This window comes from Opisthocomus hoazin, chromosome 1 (genome assembly GCF_030867145.1).
Source record: "Opisthocomus hoazin isolate bOpiHoa1 chromosome 1, bOpiHoa1.hap1, whole genome shotgun sequence".
NCBI lineage: Eukaryota > Metazoa > Chordata > Aves > Opisthocomiformes > Opisthocomidae > Opisthocomus > Opisthocomus hoazin.
Genome location: NC_134414.1, coordinates 21,582,477 through 21,607,036, shown reverse-complemented (window position 1 = coordinate 21,607,036; position 24,560 = coordinate 21,582,477). Strand labels below are relative to the sequence as shown.

At 45.5% G+C, this 24,560-nt stretch overlaps 1 protein-coding gene across 4 annotated transcripts in view; it reads left to right on the top strand.

The window, feature by feature from the left end:
* Window positions 1-24,560, top strand: part of POGLUT3 (protein O-glucosyltransferase 3) — a 64,884-nt gene that overhangs the window by 22,280 nt on the left and 18,044 nt on the right. For 2 of the 4 annotated variants that reach the window (XM_075418450.1, XM_075418459.1), the window contains exons 4-6: window positions 2,435-2,483; window positions 4,752-4,878; window positions 6,845-14,694. In XM_075418450.1, coding sequence (XP_075274565.1) covers window positions 2,435-2,483; window positions 4,752-4,878; window positions 6,845-12,186 — 5,518 coding nt within the window. In that variant the 3' untranslated portion in view covers window positions 12,187-14,694. Of the gene's footprint in view, window positions 1-2,434; window positions 2,484-4,751; window positions 4,879-6,844; window positions 14,695-18,474; window positions 18,686-24,560 lie in introns of those variants that run through there. The other 2 variants (XM_075418469.1, XM_075418476.1) reach the window with 2 other exon arrangements.

The window sequence follows — 24,560 nt, the reverse complement described above, 5'->3', positions numbered from 1 at the left end:
CTGACAAGAATAGTATAGAAGAAAACGGATTACACTCTTGACATTAGACAACTCGGAGATGACCTGGGGAAGGCAGGTGCCTCAGTGAAAATACTAATTTGCAGCAGATTTTGATTCATGAATTTATATTATTGCTACCAATAGTGATAGGGATAAGTAGTCATCTTTTACTTTTAACCTTACATGCAGCTGTCATAAAAAAGATGCATATGTATATAAGTGAAAAAGTATAAAATATAACTTCTTGTTTTCCATAGTGAGTAGAATTTTTCTGGTGGCAGATATTTCTGAACTTGAGCTGTAATTTAACTTCTTTTCTGTTTATGAATAATAGATAATGTTTACAAGTATGTGTGTATGTGCGCGTGCATGTGTGTGTAAAATGATGTAAACATTGCTCAATATCCTTAACCAAAAAAGAAACTTAATTACTTTTTCCTAAAATCAAGCAATATTTCTCTGGAAGCAAGCAAAACTTTAATTTTGAAATGCTGAAAAACTTAAAAGGTTTCAGAAGAAACAGTGAGGTAGTTTAAGAAGTGCAGGGGTTGGCACAGGGAAAAGATTAAAATAACCTTGTCTATGTAAGTTGGCAGAGAAGAAAATAAAACAGGATGCAATGACCAGTTATTTCTGAAAGAACAGTGACAACAAAGACATGGAGGAATTTAGAACAGTGCCAGAGGTGCAAATGAAAACTTAATTTTTGCCTAGACTGTCAGAAGACATTTCTAACTAACATGTCTGCTTCATGTAGCTTCACTGCAACAAGCAATTAATGCAACACCAAGCACAGCACCAAGTGGGGAGAACTGTGGAGCGGCTTTGCACAGTAAAGCTGAGTAACAGGGCTTCTAACAAAGCTTTTATATTTTTGTTATGCAGATAACTAAAATTAAGGTAACTCACTGAGCCACAGGATTTCATTAAACTTGGTTTGCAGGAAATCATTGCAAAAAATCTGAAACATAAGTTTCATTCTTAATGTGTTGAAAAAGCGTTAAAACATATTCAACTTTATTTTAGTTTAAAGGAAGAGCTACATCCATCTCCGAGTCCTGGTTCTGTAAACTTCATTCACAGGGAGCGGTAACCCACTGAATTAATGGCTGTTCATATTCAGTGCTGCAAGGAGAAGTTAGGAATTTCGGATCCAGATTGTCTGGCCGGATCCTAAGCCCACTGAGGTCAGCAGGCTTGTTTCCTTTGGTTTCAGTTGGACCCCATGCCAGAGAGGAATCCTGGTTTTACAGTTCACAATTACAGAAGCAAAAACAAATTGCACCTTTCAACTGTTCTTCCCTGGCTGCAAGCACATTGCAAACAAATGACAAAGCACTTCAGGAGGAAAGGCTGGGCCACAAAGAACCTGCCAACAAGCCGGTTTATACTTGCTGTTGAAGCATAAAAAAGTAGTCTACCTGAGCACAAGAAGGTTTTAAGAGCCTAAGAACAAGGTCATTCAAAAAGACTTTGAGCCAAACAGGACTAAGCAGAACCGTCTTTCCCTACTTCACTTTCTCTCGAGAATTAACTTCCTGGGAAAAAACAGTTTCTGAGACAAGGAAGAACTGGCAGTAAGCACAAGCTGAGGAACATTTCCTTCAGGGCTTTTCAAGGGACTGGGTTTGCTTAGTTGTAAAATAAGGATCTGCAGACTCGAATAGACTCGGTGAAGTCTAGTCCTGTTCTTGTTTCTTTAGTTTATTTTGTTTGTATGTCTGCAAGTCACCCTGTAGAACAGAATACCTTTTATGTTCAGGGCTTCTCAGCTTGTTCTAACCACTGCATTACTTACAGACGCTCTAGCCAGTTCTCTGCCAAGCCCTTGCAGTCCTAAGTAGCTTAGGAAAACTGAGGAGCCTTCTACCATGTGTTAAAAATTGGTAAATAAAGGCTGTTTCAGGTGAGTAGCAGCAAGTTCCAAAGTTCACGCCAAAAACCATCTGCTGTCTGTCTCTGCTGCTTTGCAGGGACAGAGCACAGCTCCGTATCTGAGCAGGGTGGAATGGAAGAGATGAACAATAGAATTGCAGATGCAAACCACTTACAGATTTACAAGCAGTTAACTTCGGCTGTTTGTAGTACCTACTAAATTATTGTTGTTTGGAAAAGGAAGTAATACCATCTTATCGTAAAGCTGGATTGAAACAATTACTTTATGGCTGTTGCAGACATTGAGATGCCGGTAGGTTGAGTTCATTCTTGGCTGTGCAGCTACAACATTTGCAAGCTGACAAGGCCAGACTGAGTGGTACATTTCCCCAGCAGTTATTTGTTAGCAGGAGTTTTGGAGGGGGAAGGATGGATTCGTCACAGAGCCGCCTTTTTTCAGATGTTTCTCAATAGTTGTTAAAATGCTGGATATTTGCTACCTGGTAAAATTACATCACGTTCCTTTTCAAAGCAAATATTTAAATCCTTCTGCCCACAGATATGACAGTTCTGCTAGCCCATCTGCGAAAGTGGAAGAAATGGCAACGGTAAGTAGCTTATCAACTGAATTGTCAGCAATGTTTAAACCACAGATTTTCCAAAAACTAGTCCACTTTGTTTAGGCTGTTGATACAATGACTGTTTAAACAGTGTTCTTGCAGTTTAATTTCCTAGGCCAAAACCCTCACATACTTTGTTAACCAACCTGTAAATAGGTCAAAACTCACACTGAATAAAGAATCTAGTGTATTTACTTTGTTTCTTTTCATTTGTACAAGGCTGAAAAAGAGTAGCTGACTTGGGTGGGCAGTAGGTTAGACCCTCTCCTGCAATATTTCCATGCATAGAATCACAGAATCACAGAATGTTAGGGGTTGGAAGGGACCTCTGTAGGTCATCTAGTCCAACCCCCCTGCCAAAGCAGGGTCACCTAGAGCAGGCTGCGCAGGACAGCGTCCATGTGGGTTTTGAATGTCTCCAGAGAAGGAGACTCCACAACCTCTCTGAGTTATCATGTAAATGTAAATTTTGACAGTAGGAAATTATTTTTTGGCTGACTGTTCCATTTTATAACCACAAGCTCAATTTAAGGATGAAACAACAGATTTATTTCTGATGTAATTTAAAATCACGCTGTTGAAATAAACACATTTCCTCCAAGGATGATATTTACTATTTTAATTACTTTATTACTCTGTATTATTAACATGTCTGTCGTCCTCTTCAATTGTGTGGTATAACCACAGAGGGGACTAAGAAGGTATACAGTATATAATGAATGGTGTAGAGGAGGTAAATTGGCCACCTCCCTTCTCTCACATTTCAAAAACAAAGGGATAATCTATATTAATATATGACTGAACAAAGATCTTATCAGAGAATCCTGCCTATTATATAAATAGACTTTTATAGCTAGACAAGTAAATTATTTTGAATATTGAGAACTAAAACATAGTAAGGGGTTTTATTTTAAAAAAGGAGGAAGAGTCTCAGCTAAAATAAATCAGCAGTACCATCTGAGACTGTGAGCTGAGAGAAATATGGATGAGATAGGAACCTCTCCAGCTTAACGTGTAAACTAAACTCAGCTGGGGAATAGGATGGCATTTTTCCCACTGCTAAGGTAATTTATCACAGCCACCTAAAGTACTGTCTCGCAGTATGAAAATTGACTGTGGTGTTAAATTATTAAATCTCTGTTGGGAGGTCAGTGTGTGAATTTTAAAATGTGTTGGTCAAGGAAGAAGTGCTTAGGAAAAACTAAATTAAAAGAGACAATGCAAGAAGGATGCATATGGAGAAAATAAGTAAACTATGCCCCCCACAACAACCCCATGCAACGCTGCAGGCTTGGGGAAGAGTGGCTGGAAAGCTGCATGGAGGAAAAGGACCTTGGGGTGTTGGTCGACAGCCGGCTGAACAGGAGCCACCAGTGTGCCCAGGTGGCCAAGAAGGCCAGCGGCAGCCTGGCTTGTGTCAGGAATAGTGTGGCCAGCAGGAGTGGGGAGGTGATCGTGCCCCTGTACTGGGCACTGGTGAGGCCGCACCTGGAGTACTGTGTTCAGTTTTGGGCCCCTCACTACAAGAAGGACATTGAGGTGCTGGAGCGTGAAGAGCAACGAGGCTGGTGAAGGGTCTAGAGAACAAGTCTTATGAGGAGCGGCTGAAGGAGCTGGGGCTGTTTAGTGTGGAGAAGAGGAGGCTGAGGAGAGACCTTATTGCTCTCTACAACTACCTGAGAGGAGGTTGTAGTGAGGCAGGTGTTGGTCTCTTCTCCCAAGTAACTAGCAATAGGATGAGAGGCAATGGCCTCAAGTTGCATCAGGGGAGGTTTAGATTGGATATTAGGAAAAGTTTATTTACCGAAAGAGTGTCTAGGCATTGGAACAGGCTGCCCAGGGAAGTCGTGGAGGCACCATCTCTGGAGGTGTTCAAAAAACGTGTGGATATGGCACTTCAGGACACGGTTTAGTAGGCATGATGGTGTTGGGTTGATGGTTGGGCTTGATGATCTTGGAGGTCTTTTCCAACCTCAAGAATATTATGATTATAAGGTCATTATAACTCATGTATCCAAAACATGCTACAGTATGAGGACAAGGTGAGCAAATCTCCTTATTGCATATGTAAAAGTCTCTAAAATGCATGCAAGTTTACAATCCTCAGTTGTACATTTTAATAATACAATATTTAATGGACATACAGAGAGTTTACTGACCTCTATGACTTGTGACATGATTTGTGATGTGACATGGGAAACGTGATTCGAACCCATATGTAGAACTAAAGTGATGTTGCCTTCCAATTTTTAACAGGCTGAAATGTGTAATTCCCCAATGTCAAATGAAACAAGTGGTCATTCTTTTGATGCAAACCAAAATGAAATGATGGCGAAAAGTACACAGGAATGGAATGAAGAGCTGGAGAAGGAGTTTTTCAGTGGTAAGTGTGTGTCTTTACTTTGTTCTGGTATTAGTGTTACTAGAAGTGACTTTGGTGACTGATTTGAGAATTTTCTGCAAAAGTGTAGGCTGTGGAGATACGGCTCATTACTTTCCAGCATAGTGGCTGCATTTTGCTGGCTTTGTCTGACAGCAGAATGTCTACTCTGACATTGACTTCAAGATGTAGATCATAGATTGTATGATTCTATGATTCTATGTGTCACCGGTCACTCTTGGAGTGCATTTCATCTCAATACTAATCCAGTTCAGAAGAATCACATCTTAAAAGCGTACGTTTCTCTCTGCTGATTCTGACAGGAGCCCATGTTGCATCCTTTAGATGCAGACATACAGTTACGTGAGAAGAATTTCATCCCAGTTTCCTGCATACATAATTTTGATAATGATGAGTTGTTGGGACGGGTTTTATGAATTGTAAAGCCTCAGACCACAGAAGCAAGAGGCATTATGGCATTCAGTTAGCTTTCTGGGAGCCCTTATAGCACCAGCTGAAAGTTGCTGGGTTGTTGGGGTTTTTTTCCCATCACTGCTGGGATATGAGGGAAGATCAGACCCAGCCTGTGGGAGTACAGAGGTGTTCTTCCACAAACTTGCTCAGATCTATGCAAAAAAATGTCCATGAATATTACTTTCTACCACCCAAAATTACAAGAGATCACAGACAGAAAACATGATTGGGAAGCAGTGGGTGAAGAGGAGAGCACTGCATGGTGGACAGTGGTCCTTCTGAAACTCATGCCTGTGACTGCTTTTGGGTGTCAGTCTAACTCTGCACACTTGCCCACTGACAGAGAAGAACTGTACATAGCTTGTCTGATGTTCTCCAGATGGAAGACTCAGAAACAACTTGTCCTTTTTCTTGTTCTAAACTGGCTCTTTCAGGAACCTTCTCTCTTCTGTGCCAAAGAGAAGCTTAGAAAAATGCAAAATTTTAGTACCTTTGTATCACGTTTTATTCCAATTGTACATACCTAGCAATGCTTTCTTAATGATTACTATTAAAGAGTACTGTTAGTATTGGTACTCAATGAGTACTATTAGCCCAGATCTGCAATGACTGATCAGTCAGTCATTTCTTTTTAAATGGATTAGGAAATGCTGTAACAAAACAGCCATATCCATTTGTGTTTGTATCTTATCTGTGCTATTTTCAAAATACAAAATGAATACAGTCAGCGAAGGCATAACCAGTTTTGCCAATAAAAATACTTTAAATACATTGCTGTCACTTAGTCTTATGACTGAATATCTTGGTTAACTAAGCTGTATGATGTTTAATTCCAGTTCATGACACTGTCTATATATATAAATACTGCTTTGTTGCTAGAATGAATCACAGGTTCCTAACTATTACATTACCCTTTTTATCCAGAAAATGCCTTTTTTGGTGCTCATTTTAAAGTAATAAGCTACAATTTAGTGGAGAACTCCTTTTCTGAATGAAACAAATGGTGGGCATGCCAGACTACCGCATATGCGTGTTTGATGGTTTGCAGGATTCTGTGTTTTCTTACAGTTACATCATAACTGTGCTTTGTGAACACACAGAAAGGTCTGTGTTTGCCTAGTGAATTCTTTTCAGGAATTTTTTGCTTACCAACTAGATTTGGAAAGTTTACACACACACACAGAGCACATGAGTAAAAATTCAGACTTCAAATTTTGTTTTTCTTTTAAATAGCATAAAGACTAACTTTTACATGAAGAGCAGTTTTAAGATCACTCATGGAGCAGCACGTTTTTTAACTTGTAGTCATAATGGATGACAACTGGAAGGTCCTGTGGCAGAAGAATGTGTGGTTTGGGAAGGGTTTTGAATGCTGAGAAGCTGACTCCTCTCAAAACCAGTTCTCATTATTAAGGTAGTCCATGAAACTTTTTAACATAGTCAGAAGATTATTAGAGAAAACAAACCCAGGTATATATATGTTTTTTCTGTGCAGTTCTGCATGACCTGGATGACCAGCTGGCCCAGGAACAAGCCCAAGACCCACTGGACAGGACAGTTTCTACTAGCAGTGCATCAAGTGTCCAATACAGTAGTGCATTTCCTACTTCAAAGAGGCAGACTGTTAGTAGGGGGCAACACAGAAATGACTGGAGTGACATGCCTAGCACCTTTTTCCCAGATGGACTGAGAACGATAAGAGCCAAAGATGAACACAAGATTTTCATCAGACCAAGGAAGTTACACAGTGCGTATATAAACTGGCAACAGACAGCCTTTCAAGAAGACTACAAATACGGTGATCCAGTCGATGAAAATCCTCACCTGCTTAGTAGCAGGCTGTCTTCCACTTCTTTCGGACGGTCTTCAGAAGGCAGCTTATATCCTCCTTCCGTAACACAGAGCAGTGGATTTAGGCACAAGAGTTGTATGAACAGGGATACAGCTGGCAGAAGTTACTCTGTATGTTCCCTTCGGAGATGTCCATCATCAGTATCTTCTGACCAGCTATCAGCATCTAGTTTACAACATCCGTTGGCAAGGGAGAGCAACAATGGTTTTGCACCGAGGTTTGGTCGGCAGAATCCAAAGAGAATTCCTCTGTCTTCTATTGTATGGAACAACACACCAGACTCTCCTGGACAAACATCAACTCAAGAAAAAATGTTCAGAACCCAATCATTGATGGAGTTTCATGCTGCAGACCACGGTAGATATCCTAGCTCTTTGCAAGAAACCAAGAAATATGCATGTTACCACTCAAAACACCTCTACAGAAGATCTATTTCAAGCAGTAATTGCTTTAGTAAAGTTAGTTGCCCTGACAAAGCTATGTCTCCATTGCCCTTTGATAACTGGGAAAACTATCCATTATACAAATCGGAAAATAATCTCTCTAGATCCTACTATAGAGGTACTTCTTCTCATGGCAAGTTGTACGCAAACCAAAAAAATTCTCCTTATGGAAAAAAAGACAGCTATTCTTCCTGGGCTGATATTCCTCAGTACTACAGTGATGAAGTGTTTATCTCCCCTGATGACAGTTTTGAAGTGATTATGGCTAATTTAAATGACCAGCACTGGGCACATACAAAGAACATCAAGTTTGGTTCACAGTGCCGGCAGAATGATTTCCACGTGTATTCTCCAGAAAATATGAATACTAGAAGGATAACAAGAACTGCAAATAGAACTTCGTCAGAATTCACCAAGGGCTTTCAGCCTTGGCTAAGTTGTAACTCTTCAGTTTCTTCATCTAGTGTCAGAACTGATGAGTCAGTCTTTCCTAATTCAAAGGACCAAACAAAACCTGTAGGACTGAACAGGAATTCAGTCACTGTTACCCAAAGAAGTACTAAGGCAGACTTTACACAACTAGAAAAGGGTGAAGGTATGAAACTGCCAGATGAAGACGCGCCGTTACAGTCAGTTTCTCAGCAAGCAGATAGAAACTACATCAGCGCCCAGAGTTTCCCCTCTAACAGCCCTGCTTCTGCCCTGTTGCAAAGTGATGCATCTCTCTTTAACACTATGAGATCAAAGAGACAAACCCAAGTCAGTGCCAGAGGAGATACTGCAAAAATGTATACAGTAAGTGGCGACAGAAGAGATGTACAAATGAAGGAAAACGAATGCCCACCCAACCGTGTGTTCAGTCAGCCTCCCTCTATTTTGCCAGCTGATGAGAGCAGGAAGGAACCTTTTCTTCCAAGTGAGAAAGAATGGGAATGTAATCTGCGTTATGCAGCAAAAAGAGAGAGCGTCAGCCAGCATCATCAGAGTGCAGAAGCCTTTAACCAAGATACTCCAAAGAGACAGTCCTCACTGCTGAACGTTGCTTCTGCTCCATCTGCTGAAAAATTCGCAAACTGTCAAGGCATGTTGTCCTGTCCTCCTGAGTGTTCATCCAGCTCCTCACAAAGCTCTCCACAAGCACTTTCTCATAAAGACAATTCTAAATGTTTCGGAACACTAACCAGCTCCTCGGTAAATTGCACTCTTACTGAATCTCAGGCAGAAGGTGGAAAAACAGCTCAAGTGAGCAGAATAGGTGTTACCAAAAAGACTTCACAGAAAACAGCACAAAATATAAGCACTTTAGTTACTAAGGACTGTAATGGACAATTCACTACTAGTTCTTCACAAAATGGAAATTCTGGAAATATTTGTATTCGTAGCTTTGACGGAGACCCCAAGACCTCTGAACATAGTTTAAGTTATTTTTGCCTTGAAAAACAAGGCGGAAAAATAAGGAGTAATTCACCTTGTCTTGAAAGGTTTCACAAGCCAGACGGCTTGCTGAGACATACCAGCAGCTGCAGCATTACTGGCTCCCTGAGCAGAAACAGCCTGAGGTCTCCTGACCCGCTTGTTATTTATTACACTTTGCCTAGAAAATCAGCTAGCATTGCTGGTAGTATTATGTCAGATACGCCCATCTCTTTACCTAGAGAAAGCAGAACAACATACGATTGTTTAAGGCCTGAAACTCCACGTAGAGCTGATGCCTTTTGTTCTAATCAAAGAGATGTGTCTTGTTTAGACTCAAAACATTCCTTTTTAACATTAGCATCATTAAATGCTGCTACAAGTAACAAAGGAAAAGATTACCCCAGTCCTTTAATCAAAAGTCCTAATGATTCAGTAAGTAGTACGTCAGTTGAACTGACAGACACGTGTAAACATCTAAGCAGAAGAGAATCCTCAGTGTTTCCAGATTGTAAGGAGAGGGGAAATGTTTTGCAGAAATACAAAACTACAAGCACATTTACAGTTTGTGTTGATGAAGATCATGTCAAGTACCATGAACTAGTTTCAATTTATTACACATTACCACGGAGGCATTCAAGAACATTTTGTAGCCTCTTTAGGGATAATGCAGAGGATACAGATTTACCTTGTCCCAAAGAAAATGCTCAGTCACCAAGAATACAACACAAGAAAAATGAAGGTCATGTGAGTTTAGCAAATGTTTTTTTCCCCAGTACTTTGGAAAAAGAGGTGCCTTCATATTCTTCTGACCAAGTGTCTTCAGCTCTGGTCACACCTCAGAACTTAGGAACTGCTGTTGATAGTGAAGAAGAGAGTTCCCACTTATCTCCTAGCTCTGAGCAGATATGTACTTCAAAGTCAGTGAGTATGGTACGTAACAGGAAAGATAGTTCAGCAGATCTTTCATCAGCAGAAAATGTGCTTTCTGACACGGTGACGAAAGAAATTTCTTTTGCTGGTCCACAATCCGCTGCCGTGGTGGCTAAGTCAGGTGAGGCCGTTTCTGATGCTTCAGGCAGCAAAAATACAGGAATATGTCTAGAAGAAAAGAAGGAAGTTTTACAGAGAGCCACACAGCGAATGTCCACTTTATCCACCCCTCCCAAACCAGGTAGATGTTCAGAGAATCCTTTGTATTCTACTTCAAGAAATAAAAATATTATACAGAAGAGAAACTCTGAACACTGCTGTCAGCCCCCTAAAGTGAACACCAGTAAAAATCTGAACAGTTTACTCCGCCACCCAGGAGAGAAGAGCTCCCGTGGAAGGAACGGTAACACAGAGCGTGCTGACGTGCCGCTTCCTCCTGCAGAGGACACACACAGGGATGGTACTGAAGTCAAACAGGGAGTAAATTTCCTACACCAAACCACCCCTCTGTATAATAATAAATGCAGTGGACTGCAATTAAGGGCTGACGGTTCAAGAAAAGACGCAAATGATTTAAACTCTTGTAGCAAAGTGCTTTCAGAGTCTGAGAACAAAGCATCTGATATAAGCACAGCTTCCCGTGCTGATCCATTACTTCAGCTAGATAAAGTGGCTAGCACAAACACAAATGAATTAAAGAATTCAAAAATTAAAGAGCAAAACTCACAGAGTGCTCAGATGGGTAAAGATTATAGTGGTTTGCAGGAATCGGAGAGGCACAGTGAAGGCAGCCTGGACATTAACGATAAAGTCCTCAGGGTTACACAAGATCAGAAGATAACACAGGGTGCAGAAGACGAGAACAAGCTTCTCTCTGACTGCACAAGAGACAAAGTCAAAGATATAGAAAAAAGAAAAAACAGACCTTCCATTAAAAATAAACTGGCAGCTGTTTACAAAACAAGTCGAAAATTTTCAAGTAAAAATTTACCCCCCAAACGGCACATAAGTAACATTTTTTCACAGAACGATGGAAGTGCCACTTGTTTAGAGGTCGACATGTCCCTTGATTCACTGATTTCAGCAGATTCCCAGGAGCCATTCCTGCAGTTGGACAATGAAAATCAGAATCACAGCCTGGACCCTGATAAGAATACGCCGAGACCAAGAATAGCTGAGAATAAGACTACAAATCAGAACAATCCTTCTTTGCTAGTTAATAACACCAACTGGAGGTCTTTTACAAGCTCATACACCCAGAAGGAAGCTGTCAGTCCCCAGAAAACTACAGTGAAAGTGGAAAATAGGCCAAGTCTTACAACCCTATTTCCAGATAAAGCAGTAACCACAAGAAATAAGAATGCCCAAACACTTGATCTCAGGTTAGAAAGCAAAAGCCAGCCCATCTCTCCCAGTGCTACTACATCAGACTCGCTGGATGGTGAGAAGAGAAGAGCTAGCAGTCCTGCCTGCAGTCCTCCCTTGCCACTTTTAATGGACAGAAACTCAAACACATACATAAATAGCGGCTTGCAGGCAGATATACATCCAGAGCAAAACTTGGCTTCCCAGGCCGTGCTTGGTCGGTGTCAAAATACCTCTCAGTCTGCTAGCTCGAAAAATGCTAACTTGCATAGCTATCAGTTGCGCAAGAGTCATGCCAAAAGCCAGCGTGAGCGTCACCTTTCTGAGAGCGTTTGTGCTCGAGATTCCCATGAGACCTTTGCCTCAGGAAGCAATATTCTGTCAAAGGATGGTATACATGGGAAGAGATTCAAATCTTACTCAGAGCTGTTGTCTTGTGATGAAAATGAGAACTGGGCATCGGATGATGAAAAGTGTTACAGCACTAGAAACTTGATGTATCCTTCTGTTGAATTTGGTATATTTGGCAAAGAACAACAGCTGGCTTTCCTGGAAAACATCAAGAGGTCACTGACAGAAGGGCGGTTATGGAGACCTTGTCTGCTAAATAACCCTGGTGCTCTCAGAGATGGAGAGACCCCTTCTATAAACAGGGCCGAGCTTTGGAGCTCAAGTTCTGCTGGGAGCAAAATGTCATCGGCTGCTTCATCCCCCCGAGAGCCGACTGATATCTATGGGGAAGACCCAGCGGCTTATTCGGACTCCGACAGTGATACCACCACTGATGATGAATACTACCTAGATGAGATAGATAAAGAATCGGAGCTATGACGGGCCGTCGTACTAAGATGGCACAATAGCTCAGTAGTTTCTGGGCAGGCAAAACCATGTAGAATTCTTCGAGCCAGTTCTTGTGCTGCTATAAATTGGTACAACTTCATTAGTTCAAAAGAAGTTAGTATGTCATGTTAGCTGAGCGTTTGGCTTTTGTATTAAAATATGTAGCGTCACCATTGTTGTTTCTCCTAGCAGGGAAAAAGAATGTTAAAAAATGCCTTCCCAAAATTATGGAACATAAACAACTGCGGAGCTTTGGGCAGCGTGACTCCAGAGATGGCTTTCCTCTGAGTCAGCAAGCAGTGGCTTAGGCTCCTGCCAGCTACGCAGTGCTGGAATGGAGAAGTGCTAGCCTGAGCTACTTTTTTTTACAAGACTTAAGAGAAACCCAGGAGGTTGCTTTGCTGATAAATTGCCGTTTCTCCAGTTTTCCTTATTTACCAGATCAGGCATGATCATGCCAATCCATCCCACCCTACAAACACCCCCACAGTTTTTACAGCGTATTCTGTATGAATGTTCTTTTCCTGCATTCCTGGGAAGCGTTGCAGCAATGTCCCCAGCGGTGTGTGTTCTGCTGTGCAGTCGAGGTGGATTCCACTTCGGGATTTTTCTCCTCAGCGTTGCAAGAGCAGTGAGCAACGTGAGCTGCAGAAGTGCTGCTAGGTCACGGGAAACGCCTCGGCAAAGGGCGCAGCGCTGGAAAACACAACGAAATTCCTGAGGATGTTAAGAAACACAGCTGAGCATGGAAATCTGCTTTTCAGACATGGGAGGTTCAGAACCAGCACAGCTTTGGTTACAGTTGAGATGAACGGCCAGATACCTGCCTTGGATTTAGGAACATGTTAATTTGGATTAATAATCCGACACTTTAAACCAGGCAAAATGTAAGAAGATTTATCCCATTTGTTTGCTATATAAACCTCGTGGGTTAAATCCTAAGTTGTCCTAGCAGTGGGAGGACAAGGGTGGCCGAGGCAGGTTGTTATGTCCCCCAGCTCTGCCACGGCCGCGGTGCTGGGCCGGGCCCGGGGTGAGGCCAGCGGGGCACCTGGCCGGGCCGCGGCTGCGCCGTACAGACTGGCGGGGTTTTACACACAAAGTAAAACCAGCAAGAAACGCTCTTTGCCTTTTGCTAAGTTACCATCCCTTTTTGGTATTTTTCAACCATCCCCTCTGTCACCACGGTACTTTTCATCCTTTGAACTGAGCGGCTGTAAACAGTTTCTGGTGGCCCTTCTTCAGCCACACTAACAACACAGTATTGTTACTCGGTAGCCAAAACTCGTCCCTGGCCGTTAAATTTCTAACTAAGCTTTGATCTCTTTTTATGCAAAATCAGAAGTGGCTCACTGAACCAGAATATAGTATTTTTAAATAACTATACATTTACTTCTCCTTTCTTTCTAATTTCACATGTGGTCTAAAATGAAGATCCATATTTTTGATACACTTTTTAATTCAATAAAAGGTCTGTAGGCCATAATTATATTTTTGTAACTGGAAGGACAGTATACTGGTATTTTAGAATAATATATTTTACACAAACCAAGCAATGCCTGTATCACTGACTACTCCACAAGAAACTAACAGATTAAAATATTACAGTAGGCAACTGGTATCCTTATTTTTGTACTGTAAACTTCGTTAAAGAAGTGGGGGTGTAGTTCAAATCTGTACCGATATATAGGTATTATTACTTTATACTGGGGAATTTGACTTTTGTTGTACATAGAAGGACTAATACAAACTATGTATTTATAGTCAGAATTGATCTCTACGACATGCTTGTTTTGGAAGGATATAAACATACGCTGACACGTGCAATGCTGGAAGGAAAGGACTGCTGTATAATCACAGTCTTGTAACGTGGTGTTCTAGGGAGAAGCTACGTTTTTCTGTAAGTGGCTTTATTCCGTGCGTGCAGGCTTCTCTAGAGTCAGGCGATAAAACCAGCCGAGCATCAGTGAGGAACTTCTGCTGCTGTACATTTCTGCAAAGTATGTTAAACCAAAAATTGGGATACCAGCCTACATAAGGTAAATAATAATAAAATAAATGTTTACAAGGGAAGTAAATGGTCATACAGTTTTGCTTGACCAGAAGTGGATGGTTTAGAACATTTTTATTTGTAAGTATTTTCTACCTGTTCAACAGAAGTTGGATTAAGTTCTCACCTTGTTGGCATACTGTTTTTTCATTTGCTATGCTATGTATGTGCAGAAGATCAGGTGGCTCAATTTAATGTAATGTAAGCAAGTGAAAACTGCTTTTGGTCATAAATCAGTTGTGGAAGACTGCAGCCTATTCTGTCAAACAGTCACTTGCATGAAAGCATAGCGAGAAATGCCCTTTGCGTAGCGATCGGCTCCGTTCAGTTCAGCAGATCCAGGTTTTGACACCTTCGCTCCTCCAAGCTTTTTCTTTGGCAAAAGCATATTCTATAAATGTTCATAATTTATAGGATTTTCATATTTAAAATTACTTGTTTGAAATAAATTCTGCATTCAAACGAAAAAATGTATTGGTACTGTGTTTATTTTTCACTTGCTATGGATGCCGTAGACAGTTTATTTTAAAAAAATACATATGAAATCCAACATCTTCGTGTTGTTGCCAGGGTGCTGATGGCGAGTGCTGCCACAGGTGTAAAGCGGGGCACCCAGCCGCGGTCCATCACCCAGCTCTAGGCCGTGGCCACTCTCACGCCGGCTGGGTGGCAGGGGAAGGATGTGCCCCTTAGCGATGACGAGTCTCTGGTACACAAACAGTCGTCCACCAGTGGTAGTATCTTTACAGTAGACATGTTGACCCCCGAGCAAGCCATACGCCTACAACTTGAGGAGCCGATACCCCATGTAAGGGCCAAGGCTAGTATTTGACGAGCAGTTTTACAAGGTGGTGAGCTCCACGTGAGAATCGCTTCAGCTGGAATTAGGCCTGAGTGGAGCCCGGCTGCCACGTGCAGTGTGACAGTGTGTGAGACTCACCGCTGGCTTTCAAGCTTAATTACTACAGCCAGTGTGTGTGGTGCCTGAGTTCAGCGACGCAGTCCCTCAGCCTGGTTTCAGAGCAAAATATGGTTTATGAGCTACGGTGGTGTTTCTGTCTAGATCGCTGCCCACCCATTAGGTCACTCGTGTCCCCAGATGACCTTCAACCTTTCTAACATCTCAGTGACATTTGAAAGAAGGGACAGAAATCTCATGGTTTCATCACAGGATAGCTCAGGCTGGGAGGGACCTCAGGAGGTCTCTGCTCCGTCCTCCTGCTCACAGCAGGTCAGCTCTGAGGTCAGACTGGGCTGCTCAGGGCATCATCCAGTCCAGTCTTGAAATCGTTCAAGGACGGAGACTGGACAGCCCCTCTGGGCAACCTGTGCCTCTGCCTGACTGTCCTCATGGGGAAAATGTGTTGCAGGCTGAGCCTCTCTTCTTTCAACTTATGCCTGTTGTCCATCTCCTCCTTCCACCCTGCGCCATCTCCTCAGTGATCTCCCCAGGGGTACTGGGGGCTTCTGCAAGGTCCACCTCTGCTCCAGGCTGAACAAGCCCACCTCCCCCAGCCTCTCCTCACAGTGTCAGTGCTCCAGCCCCGCCACCTTGGTGGCCTCCTCTGAATTTGATCCAGTTTATTGATGCCTTGTGTTGGTTGGGGAGCCCAAAGCTGGATGCACTATCTAGATGTGGTCTGGCAAGTACGGAGTGGAGGGGGAGATGACTCCCCTCGGCCTCTGGCTCTGCCCCTGTTGATACAGCCCAGGCTGCCGTTGGCTCTTGTTGCTGCCAGCACTTGCTGCTGGCCCAGGTCCCCCTCATTGCCTGCCAGGACCCCCAGGGCCGTTCCCACAGAGCTGCTCCCAGCAGCCAGTCCCAGCCCGTACCTGCGCAGAGGTCTCCTTCCCAGGGACAGGGCACGAAGAGCACCCGGACCCCCCTCCCCAGAGCTCCCCCCACCCTGCCCATGGCCCAGGACACCATTTCAGCCCAGCCTGGGGCCATCAGTCCCTGCCCCAGCGATGCTGTAGGACGCTGATCTTCATCTCCCCTCAGCCCTGCCTGGCCAGCCACAGGCCCCACGGAGTCCGGCCCCACCTGCAGGGATGTCCCCAGGCCCTGCAGCCACCCCAGGGCTGTGCCTGACCCCGGTTTCCCTCATGGGGCCTGATCCTGGTCTGCAGTGACGTCCCTGCCTGCCCTCAGCCCTGCCCTGTCCCCGCAGGCCTGCTGGGGACGTGGCTTCTTGGCTGCCCCAGATGCTGTTTGTCTGGTGGAGCCCTGCTGCTGGCCATGGTGCCATGCTCCTCAACCTCATTCCCTGGGGAGCAGCCCGCCCTCGCTGCTCCCTGGCAACCAGGTGCAGGACTTTTTTTCCTGAATTCCATGGCCCGTTCCTCCATCCTGCCCAGGTCCCTGGGGATAGCAGCCCTGCCCTCGAGCACACCAACTAGTCCCCCTGTTTGGCATCAGTTGCAAACCTGATGATGGAACTCTCCATCGCCTCATCCCAGGCCAGGTCCCAGTGGTGCTCCCTTTGTCACCGGCTACCAGGCAGAGACGACCCATTAACCAGCCCCTTGAAGCCCAGCCAGCCATCCTGAGGGGTTTTTACCCATCTGGTTGTTCTCCATCCAGACCACAACATCCTAGCCTGGATACAAGAGCACTGTGGGGGACAGTGACGTCTTTGCTAAATCTAAGGTAAACGACATTCCGGGCTCTCCCCTCCTCCGCAGAGCCGGTTTATCGCCAAAGGCACTTGGGTTGGCCAAGCATAGTTGACCCTTGGTCAATCCACGGTGACTGCTCCCAGCCATCTTCTTCTCCAGATGTGCTCCCAACTGGCGCAGAGGTCTTGGGTTGATGGTTGGACTTCATGATCTCAGAGGTCTTTTCCAACCTTAATGGTTCTGTGATTCTATGAAAGTCGCCCTCGCCAGTCTCTGCACTGAGAGCAGCAGCCAGAGATGTCCTACCTGGCCAAAAAGAACATAGCTAACTCCAGATTAACACTGCACATGTCTTCCCTTGCCTGCTGGGAGTATCACACACGGTACGTCGGTGGAGATCTCTGGTTATCTGAGGCGAGGGAGTTTCGGGCACTAAAGACAAGAGCAAGGAGGAAAGCAGGCTTGATAATTCCACTTTCAAGGAACCTGTTTTCCATGGTCTGTATGCACAGAGACTTGAAGTTCACGTTCTTCAGAACCACGCAGCATTCATTCATGCTCTCATTGCTGTGCATGTGAAAATCCAGGCTTGCATGGAAGCTTGATTTAATTCCCCTGCAGCCTTGTAAGCCCCCCCATCTACTGACACCCGGCAATATCTCCTGGCAGCAGCAGCAAATGCTTCTGATGAGATGATACAGCCACCTCAGGAGACAAATCATTGGCGGTTTCCCTGCATTCCATCATTTTACATCCATGAAATTACCGCGTTGTTACCTTTTCTAGAGAACACCATCATGCTCCGCCTTCCCCCATCACCGAGCGCTGCCGCGATGAGGGATGCCGGCTGCGGGCCCTCACCCGCAGCCCCACCAGCGCTCCCCGGCTCCCGGCCGTGCGTGCACGCCGAGCGGCGCTGGGACGGGGTGCTGAGATGGGGCGCTGGGGTCGGGGTGCTGGGACAAGGTGCCGGGGACAGGGGTGCTGGGATGGGGCACTGGGCTCGGACCCTCGACGGGTCGGAAAGGCGAGCCTAGCAACAGCGAGGAGAAATTTTAACTTCCGTGGTGTTTTCCTCCTTTCGCAGCAGTCTCTGTCTGTGCCTAAGCCGACACGGGCAGTAGCGATCAACAAGCTGTAGACAAACACGGTTTTTTTACATTCCAGGCCAGCTGCCCCGCCGCGGCCGAGCCGCACCCGACCCGCAGGCAGCGGCTGTGCCGGCGGAGGGTGAGGCGCAGCCCGCCCGCTCCTCAGGGAACCCCTCAGGACACGGCGGCGCTGGGTCCCCCCGCCTGCCCGCAGCCCGCTCCTCGCTCCCCGCTCCCGCTCTCCTCCGTCTCCCCGGCTCGGCCGTTTCCCCGGCACGGCCGCGCCCGCCCTGCCCTCCGCGGGCCGGGGTCCCGCCGGGGAGGGTTGGCGGAGGAGGAGGGAAGGCAGCGCCCGCCTCAGCCGCGCGGCCCTCCGCGCGCCTCCCTCCGGCGCTGCCCGGCCGCGGCGGGGCGGGGAGCAGGCGGCGGCCGCCGGCGGGGCGCGGGGCCGCGCAGGCCCGGAGCAGGCCCCGGCCCCCCGGCGCCGAGCGGGCGCGGCCAGCGCGGCGCGGCGGGGCGATGGGGAGCCGCGGGCTGCTGCTGCCGCTGCTGCTGGGCGCCGCGCTGCCGCCGCTGCTGCTGCCGCCGGCGGAGGCGGAGGCCCCCGTTAGCGCCGAGCGGAGCCTGGCGTGGGGCCCCGGGCTGGAGGCGGGGCCCGCCCTGCCCGTGCGGTACTTCTACATCCAGGCGGTCAGCGCGGCCGGGCGCAACTTCTCCCGCTCCCCGCCAGGTACGGGCGCGGGAAGGGGGCGGGGAGCAGCGGCGGGGGCTGCTGTGCGGGTCGGGGGCGCAGCGGGGCCGCCTGCCAAGTACGCGCGGCCCCGCCGCGCCCCGTCCCTCGGAGGCTGCTGGGTGTGAAATGGAAGAGCAGCCGTGTGCGGTACGGGGCCTGGCTGCAGTCCGGCAGGAGCGCGGGGCTGCGGGTCTGACCGCCTCCGGCTGCTGTCGCGTCCTGGCGCTGGAGTGCAGTGAGGGTAGGAGGGTGTGAAGCGCAGCTGGGTTCTCCTGTTAGGTTACATCCCCCAGGATAAACTGATAGGAGGTGGGTACTGAGGACCGAGCTTTTGACCTCCGTGTGTTTATGTACGTCTGTATTTATATTCGTAAATGCAGTGTCTCTGGGAGTGTTCCCAGCTCCTGATGCCCTCTGGCCTGGAGCGGTCTCCGCTCACGCCGTGACATTGTGTAGCCGCCAAGCCCAGGCGGTACGTCCGTGCTGCTGACAGAGAAGAGTTGTTGGCTAGGTAGGAGAGTGCCAAGGATCCTTTAACAATTTAGCGGTACAGGGGATCATATTCCAGTGCGTGAGCACTGTGTAATGTGCTCATATAGACGTGGGCTATAAATTTCAGTTCTCAAAAGCTTTTAAATGTTCAAATTCTATTTGTAAAATGTCAAGAAGATTGCAGTTAATGATAGTTACTAAGGCACTGCTTTCCCATATAAACTAAATACATCTCAAAATACCCCTGCTAAATAAATAAATATCCCCAGCTAAATAAATCCACATTATCACCTCCGTTGCACAAGGAAGAATACTGCCGTCAGAGCGGGAGAGCTGCATTAAGGCTTCCTGTTTGTAAAACTTGCCCTAAGTTTTAAGTTGTGTTTTGTGTGGATTAGAATTTCAGTCAAGTAGGTCAGTATTTACTGGTATCCAGTATGAAACTTACACAGGATAATTAGTAGATTTTAAATCTCAGTGAGTTTTTTGAGTGTCGAGTCTGATCGCCAGAATTAATGTGCACCACTGCACACCACACAGTGACGTTGACCAACAGGCTGTAACTCTTTGACCTGTCATGTTACGAAGAAGCCAAATGATGCATAATTCACTCTTTTCCTAGAAAAAATATTCCAAAGATTAAAAAATCACTGCTGAAAATGCAGAATTTACTTTTACAGGGATCCCCTTATCCTTCTTTTCTGGTAGATTCTCCCCTTGGCTTAACCATTGCCCACTGCGTCTTTATGTACAACTGATGACAACAAAGGCATCTGTTAACTCATTTTCAGATGATCTACATATTCTGCTAACGGATGTTGTCAAGGCCTCCCAGGTGTTCCTGCAGGTTTTACCAAACACTTGCAAAGAGAAGTGTCGTGCTTCTTCCAGCGCTCATTTCCGTGCAGCTAAAGAGGGTGCATCTCGGTTACGCTCACCTTCGTACCTGCAGGACCTCCCTTCAGGTCTTTCGTTGACCACGACGCCTGGGCTTTTGTGATGGTCACGGGCAAATTCCTACCACGACCTGGACTGCTTTGTTCCTGGACATAGGCCCTCACACTCAACCCTGTTAAAGGACGTGCTTTTCACAGGAGCCCATTTTGCTGAGTGAACCGGTTTTATTCAGCTGCCTCTCCATTGCCACCAATTTCCATCTGTGAAAATAACCAGCAACGATTTCAGTAAAACAGTTAAGGATAAAACCTTCTTTTTAGATCTTTTCCTTTCTCTACCGCATACATGTCAGAAGTTGGGTGACTGGGTCTTTTGTTCTTCTCTAGCAATTTGCGTAAATTTGTTACCTTTACTTCCTTTCCATCTCTGCATTTCTTCACTCTCTCATCCATGCGTGGAGTACCTCTTTTGCAAGCTATACAGAAGAAGAAATCCCTGCACAAAGGAAGTTTTAGCATCTGGGTTTCTTAAAGTATCCCGCTTTGACCGTGTTTGTATTTTAGTCTGTCTTCAGACAGTTAAAATGTTATTGTATAAAATGGATAGAAAGAGACATAATACCTACAGAAAACTATCTTCTCTGTGATCCTACCTCATGACATGCTCTGGATTTCAAGGCTGCTTCATCCAAATAATACTAGGCAATAGTTGTAGGGAGAGGATACCTGGCTTAAGTCGGTTGCTTTTAAGCAGGTTGAAGGTGGTTGTGACCAGCAGTAACACTTAAAGGCAGAGGTGTCTGTTCCTTTGGGAGAGTCATTCTTGGAATCTTGCCAAATTCAGAAGGAGGGGATTCACTCCTGCATTAAGACCTCTGGTAGTGTTTACTTGAATGACGAACAGAAATTGTTGCTCACCTTCGGAGAAATGTTTCTTTCTTCTTAGTTGGACTACAGCTCCACACTGTCCTCATGCAAAAGACCATTTATGAGGAAACTAACCCCCTGACATTTTCTTCTCAAGCCTTTCAAAAGACTTAACACCATCTTAATGTTTGTGCTGGCCCTAGATTCAGTCTTCAGAGTCTCTGAAATCTCTGAAGTCTCTCCACTCTGATAGAGTAAAAAGCAGATACTTTGGCCTTAAAAGTATGGATCACACAAGAGGAAATTAATCAAATGCTGTCCCAGATGTCTAAGACCTGGGTACGCTGTCCTTCTCATTTAATGAAACTGTCCCCAAGTCTTAACCACAGGGGCTCAAGTTTCTGCGGTGTCATCTTAGTTGGCATTTATTCATTTTCTCTGAAATTCAAATCCAAGAGAAGTCTAATTCCGTCAGGATCATTGTGAAGAACGAAAATTTAAATACTCCTTTTCTTCTGAAGAAGTCATTCTTCCCTGTTGCCTTCTCAGCTGCCTGATATTCAAAGCTTGTCTCTTCTAGCTCAAGAATGGTCCATCCCTACCAGCAGGAAATCAAAGAAAGATGGCAGGAGGCCTGTGGGGATGAACATGGAGCTTGTGGCTAAACGCAGACAGAAGAAGGAAGTGTACAGGAGGTGGAAGCAGGGGCAGGTGATCCAAGAGGAATATAGAGATGCTGCCTGATTGTGCAGGGATGGGGTTAGGAATGCAAAAGTTCATGTGGAGTTGTGTCTGGTGAGGGGTATGAAGGGCAACAAGAAAGGATTCTACAAGTACATCAACAGCAAAAGGAGTATAGGGAAAATGTCAGGCTGCTGCTGAATGGGGCAGGGGACCTGGTGACAAATGACACAGAAAAGGTCAAGGTACTTTGCCTTAGTCTTTGCTGGTAAGACCAGCCTTCGGGAATCCTATGCCCCTGAGACCAGAGGGCAAGTCTGGCACAAGGAAGACCTATCCTTGGTGGAAGAGGATCAGGTTAGGGAACACTTAAAAATCTGGACGTACCTAAGCCTGCGGTGCCTGATGGCATGCACCCACGAGTGCTCAGGGAGCTGGCTGATGTCATTGCGAGGTCACTTTTGATTATCTTTGAAAGATTACAACAAATGAGACAGGTTTCTGAAGACTGGAAGCAGTCATGTGAAATTCAGTCTGAACACAAGAAAAAAGCTTTTTTTTTCTGTGAGGGTGGTCAAACACTGGAGCAGATTACCCAGAGACATTGTGGAGTCTCCATTTGTGAATATACTCAAAACTCAACAGGACACAGTCCTGGACAGCGTGCTCAGGCTGACTTTTCTGAGTAGCGGTGTTGGACTAGAAGATCTCAAGAGGTCCATTCCAAACTCAACAGTTCTGTGGTTCTCTATCCTGTGTTACTCCATCATGTATCTGTTATCAAGTGCATCATGTTATCATCAACATGATCTTGTACAGACTGAAGAAGAACTGAAGGATATGTTTAGAAAGAACCTGACTGCTCTCTGAATAGTTCTGGATATCTGACTCACGGACAGTTTTGAAACTAGTTACAGGATTCAGGCTGATTCAAGGAGAAGAAAACAAATGGAGAACTATAATTCATTGTTTCCCAGAACTTCCTTTAATGCCTGTAATTCTTGTGTTATCAGACAGAAGAAGTTTTAAAACAAGTGTCTTCTCTGTAACATGTAATCACATTTTGGAAAAAGAACTGCCTTAGGATGCTTTTCATACGACAAATAGCAGAATGTTCAAATGGGGGATTAAGCAGTCATGGAAAACATCCACTGAAGGCCATTAAAACTATGTGTGTACGAGTTGTGATTTTTCAAGTCCTTTTGTTGCAGATTTCTAGAAGGGGGAGAGTGTAAGTTCAAAAGTATTCCTCTGTAATTTCTTTCTATCTTGCGCTTCTCTGCTAGTGACAGCAAGATGCAAAATACTGAGCAGACCTTTCTTTGGTTTAAAGGTCAATAAATTGCCTGTGGTCATACAGCCATTAATACATTATCAGTGTACCATTAACACGTTATCAGTGTAGTTCTACTTTATGTCATCTTGAAAGGTAGTCAGTAGCTGGATGTCAAAAATACATGGAGAGGGCAAAACTATACTGTTCTGTCTGTTCTCTGATGATGACTCTGCTTGCAGATGCACCAAAACAAGTTGAGGAGCTCCCAAATAGGGAGCCAATCTGAATCAATTCTATTCACATAGATCCAAGCTGTAGATATCCAAAGCTGTGACAGGCTTAGATCTAAACCAATATACCAATTTATAGAAATTATTCTGGAGTTTAAGTCTTAGCATTGCTTGAGCTATACTCGTACTTGCCCAAGGAAATGTCACACTGCATAACTGTTCAGCTGATGTGTCTTCAGCCTACCACCTAAGCAAGCAGGAAGGTGTCCACTCATCATTCCTCTGAAAAGGAAGTACCTGTATCTGGAGCAACCTTAACATTCCTCTGCTTCTCAGAAGTCAGAAGTGCACTTCTGGAAATCATTCTGGACTGATACTTAGTCAAATGAGGGCTTCTTATGATACATCTGCTAGCTACCAAAGATAATATTCTGCATTCCTTGGTGGGAGCACTGCTTGCCGCACTGGCATTTTGAGAAGGAATGAACACTTACTTTGTTTCGTTTGCTCAGTATGTTGTCAGACGAAGATATTCTGACTGGCTTCTTGGTATTTCATAAAGATCAGCAAGGCCAAGTGCAAGGTCCTGCACATGGGTCGGGGCAATCCCGAGCACAAATACAGGCTGGGCAGAGAATGGTTTGAGAGCAGCCCTGAGGAGAAGCACTTGGGGGTGCTGGTTGATGAGAAGCTCAACATGACCTGGCAGTGCACGCTCATAGCCCAGAAGGACAACCGTGTCCTGGGCTGCATCAAGAGCAGCATGGCCAGCAGGTCAAGGGAGGGGACTCTGCCCCTCCGCTCCTCTCTGGTGAGACCCCAACTGGAGTCCTGTATCCAGCTCTGGAGACCTCAGCACAGGAAGGACATGGAGCTGTTGGAGCGGGGCCAGAGGAGGCCACAACAATGATCAGAGGGCTGGAGCACCTCTGCTGTGAGGGAAGGCTGAGAGAGTTGGGGCTGTTCAACCTGGAGAAGAGAAGGCTGCGGGGAGACCTTATAGCAGCCTTTCAGTACCTGAAGGGGATCTACAAGAAAGCTGGAGAGGGACTTTTTATGAGGACACGTAGTGATAGGACAAGGGGTATTGGCTTCAAGCTGAAAGAGCGTAGATTTAGATTAGATATAAGGAAGAAATCCTTTATTTTTGAGGGTGGTGAGGCACTGGCACAGACTGCCCAGAGAAGCTGTGGATGTCCCCTCCCTGGCAGTGTTCAAGGCCAGGCTGGACAGGGCTTTGATCAACCTGGTCTAGTGGAAGGTGTCCCTGCCCATGGCAGGGGGGGTGGAACGGGATGATCTATAAGGTCCCTTCCAGCCCAAACCATTATCTGATTCTATGATCTTCAGCTAGCATGGACTTTGAATAATGACAAAACTGAGGGTTCATTACAAATAATCTACATTTTATATTCTTACGTTTGAAAACA